Here is a 3279-nt window from a genome sequence, read left to right on the forward strand (position 1 = left end):
TACTGATTTTTTTTTAATTAAATAATTTCTAAACATCATAATTTAGTAGAAATCTATTAGTTGGTTAATAATAAAGTAATTAATTTGAAAGGTAGTTACGATTGAAATTAATTAAATGTATCTTCGTCCCTGCGTCAACCGGTTCATACAAAAATTTAAAATGACAATTACATTAACCCCAGGTCGGGATAGCCCGGCTAGTAGGGACTTAGGCCAGTGTCCGAGAGTCGACAGATCATGAGTTCAATCTTCGCAGACCGAAGATTCCCTGTGTACAAAATAGTGACTGGTGCACTCTATATCTATCGGAGTCACAAAGTCAGCCAAGTTCCCATAACAAATCAATACTTTTGGGGGTACTGGAACGGAGGTTGATCGTGCTCTGATTCAAGTATAAATTATGATCTGTGGATGGATGAAAGGTGTGTGAATGTGTCTTCCCCTTTAAAACGGGATGTGGCGTATGTTTGCTGTCTTCGGATCATCCTCACAAATGTTTCCCAGACAGTGGCCAATAGCCCATTGTGCAGCTCTAGAGTGACGTAAGTGAAAAGTACCATACAATGCAGTAAGCATTAGAGTCAGACTAAAAGGAAAAAGCCTACGTTTAATTTAAAGAAAAAGAAAAAAACTCACTGGTTACTGGGCTACCGAGGCACTCACTTTCAGATCACTGAACGATCTAGTTCAGCTTTATTTAATCTAAATGTAAAAAGTAAATAATCGTAATCGGTTTGTTGCAATTCGAAATTCCTTTTCCTGTTCTCTCAAAAACAAAACTAACCGGTGTTACGCTCAACACATCACCATAGCCTCGGGATATTTATATTTGTGGACAGTTTCAATTGTCCTTAAATAAATTTAGAATGGATGATGATTTCGAATATTACGTTACATTTCCTGTTATCGCAGAACCTGTTGTTAAAAGAGAGCCAGTAGTTATTTTATTTGGCTGGGCCGGTTGTGTTGATAGATATTTAGCAAAATATAGTGAAATTTATCAGAAAAAAGGGTGATAATGATAATACTTATTTGTTTTGAATTATTATAAGGAATAAAATTACTTAAAAGCTTAAAGAATGTTTTCATAAGTTCAATTCAATTGTTTCCAGTTACTTAAAAATAGAATTTTCAGAAATGTATTATAAATAAGCTTGCATGCATTTGTACTTTGATTCATGATTTTTGTTGTGTTTCAATACACTGTTTCGCAAAAGATAAATTCTTTTGCTTTTATATTATGTAATTTAAATAAATATAGAATTTTAGATTAATCTAATATGCATTTTTGAAAATTTCTGAAATGAAATTTCATCAAAATTCACACCTTAGTATTTCTTTTAATTTTCTTGATGATCCTATTCTAAAAATTTTTTTATAATTTGTAAATATACTGATATAGAAGTATTCAAGCATTCGGAATAAATAGTTAGTGAATTTTTCTACCATTGTTGTATTAGTTAGAATACAAATTGTCAGAAATCTTAAACATAACCATTTGGGGAGGTTTAATTATTTTGATCTGTGGCAGAATAATCGTCAAGACTTGGCAGCTTCCAAGCAGTGGCCCGCGAAAAACCTTAAAAAAAATTTAAAAAAATATTACAGAAAGGAACCAACTCTAAAGGTATAACTCCTAGCCTAAAAAAAACATAATTTTTTTTAAAAACAAAATTTAAAATCTATTTGGCACCTTAGCGATTGTAGTTGGCGCTACAAATCCACTAACACTGCTGTAACATTAGATTGTTAAAACCGTATAAATTTTAAAAAAAAACAACAACTTTATAATAACTGTGATTTAAAATTCAATTGGTGTTCATACTTTTAATTTTATGTATGAACTTTTTATTAATTCTGGCCTTTGAAACGATTATGACACTTCTAAAATGAGGAATTAGATACAACAAAATCTGGTTAATGACAAAGTCAGTGAAAATTTTTAGTTTCTTTCCTATACTTTTCACTATTTTCAATTTTATAATTGATATTTTTTTCATAGAAAATTAACTTTTAAATATTTATATTCTAGATAAGAAATTTTATTAAAAATGGTGTTCTGATTCCATTGTAAACTCTTAAAGAAGAAACCAATTCCATCAAAATCTTCAAAACACTGTGAATAAATAATAGTGTAAATGAAATTATGTTAACTTACCTTTATTACTGTTTTGTCCAATCAGTAAATAAGAGAAGTTTTAAACATATTACTACCGTCTGTTTTAATTTTAAAGGTTAAATAATTTTATTTTAAATGAAAAAGTGAAGTAATTAAATTGAATTTTTATAATTAATGTTTCATTCCCTACTTATTCAAATTGTTATTTTATTTCTTATCAATAAATTAGTATTTCATAATAAATGATTGATTGAAAACAGGATTTGTTTTTGCCGTCAAGAACTAGTATCAGAAACTTGTCATGTCAAGTTTTGTCATGTTAAAAATCTCTAAAAATCAAATCCAATGTTTGTTTTTTTTGAAAAATTAATAAGTATAACATTACAATTTCTTATTGAAATTGTTAATATAGTAATAAATCTTCATTTGAATTTGGTTTACAATTCTCTAAAGTTAAACTTAGTTCTGTTACAGAATATTTGAAGGACTCCTATGTTAAACTATGTTCTATTTCAGATGCACTACAATTCGTTACATAGCTTCACCCAATATCATTTCTCCCCGTGTTCTTGATGAAAAGAAGATCATTAACCTTGCTGGAAATGTCATTAATCTTCTGTTTGATATGAAATTTGACAAGCACCCTATATTCTTTCATACTTTCAGTAATGGTGGAGCTACAGTATATAGATATGTTTCTGAAGAAATTAGGAAAAATCATCCAAATGATTTCAAAGTAATACATTCTCTTTTTAGTAATGCAATTAATCAGTTATACATTCAGCTATGTATTTCAGTTGTTTATGTTCTTTTAATGGTACTAATTTGTTACAGGAACAATGGAGTAAAGTTCGCCTTATTTATGTTGGTGACAACTTGGGTAAACAATCGCCAACACACGTTTCCTATAACTGATAATTATTTTATAATTTATTATTAGGGGATTGTTTCGAAAACCACGTGACAACGTTGTTCTTTCTCAGGGTTGGAGTTTTTTCCGGCAAAAAGGGTTTTTTGCCAGGACAGTGGCAAAAACCTGTTAAAAACCGTCAAAAACTGGTAAAAACCGGCAAAAACCAAATTATCTAAATTGCTGATTAAATATTATTACAAAATACTTGAAACAAATTTAAATCAATCATAAGGAGGTAATTGTTCTC

General features: G+C 29.3%; 1 protein-coding gene across 1 annotated transcript in view; it reads left to right on the top strand.

The window, feature by feature from the left end:
- Nucleotides 1–741: 741 nt before the first annotated feature.
- LOC107451249 (transmembrane protein 53-A) overlaps nucleotides 742–3279 on the top strand; it is a 12271-nt gene continuing 9733 nt past the window's right edge. The window contains exons 1-2 of the mRNA XM_016067289.3: nucleotides 742–1012; nucleotides 2636–2855. Of these exons, the coding sequence (XP_015922775.1) occupies nucleotides 867–1012; nucleotides 2636–2855 (366 nt within the window). The 5' untranslated portion in view covers nucleotides 742–866. The remainder of the gene's footprint in view (nucleotides 1013–2635; nucleotides 2856–3279) is intronic.

The sequence above is a fragment of the Parasteatoda tepidariorum genome, chromosome 10, assembly GCF_043381705.1.
Source record: "Parasteatoda tepidariorum isolate YZ-2023 chromosome 10, CAS_Ptep_4.0, whole genome shotgun sequence".
In the NCBI taxonomy this organism is placed as follows: Eukaryota; Metazoa; Arthropoda; class Arachnida; order Araneae; family Theridiidae; genus Parasteatoda; species Parasteatoda tepidariorum.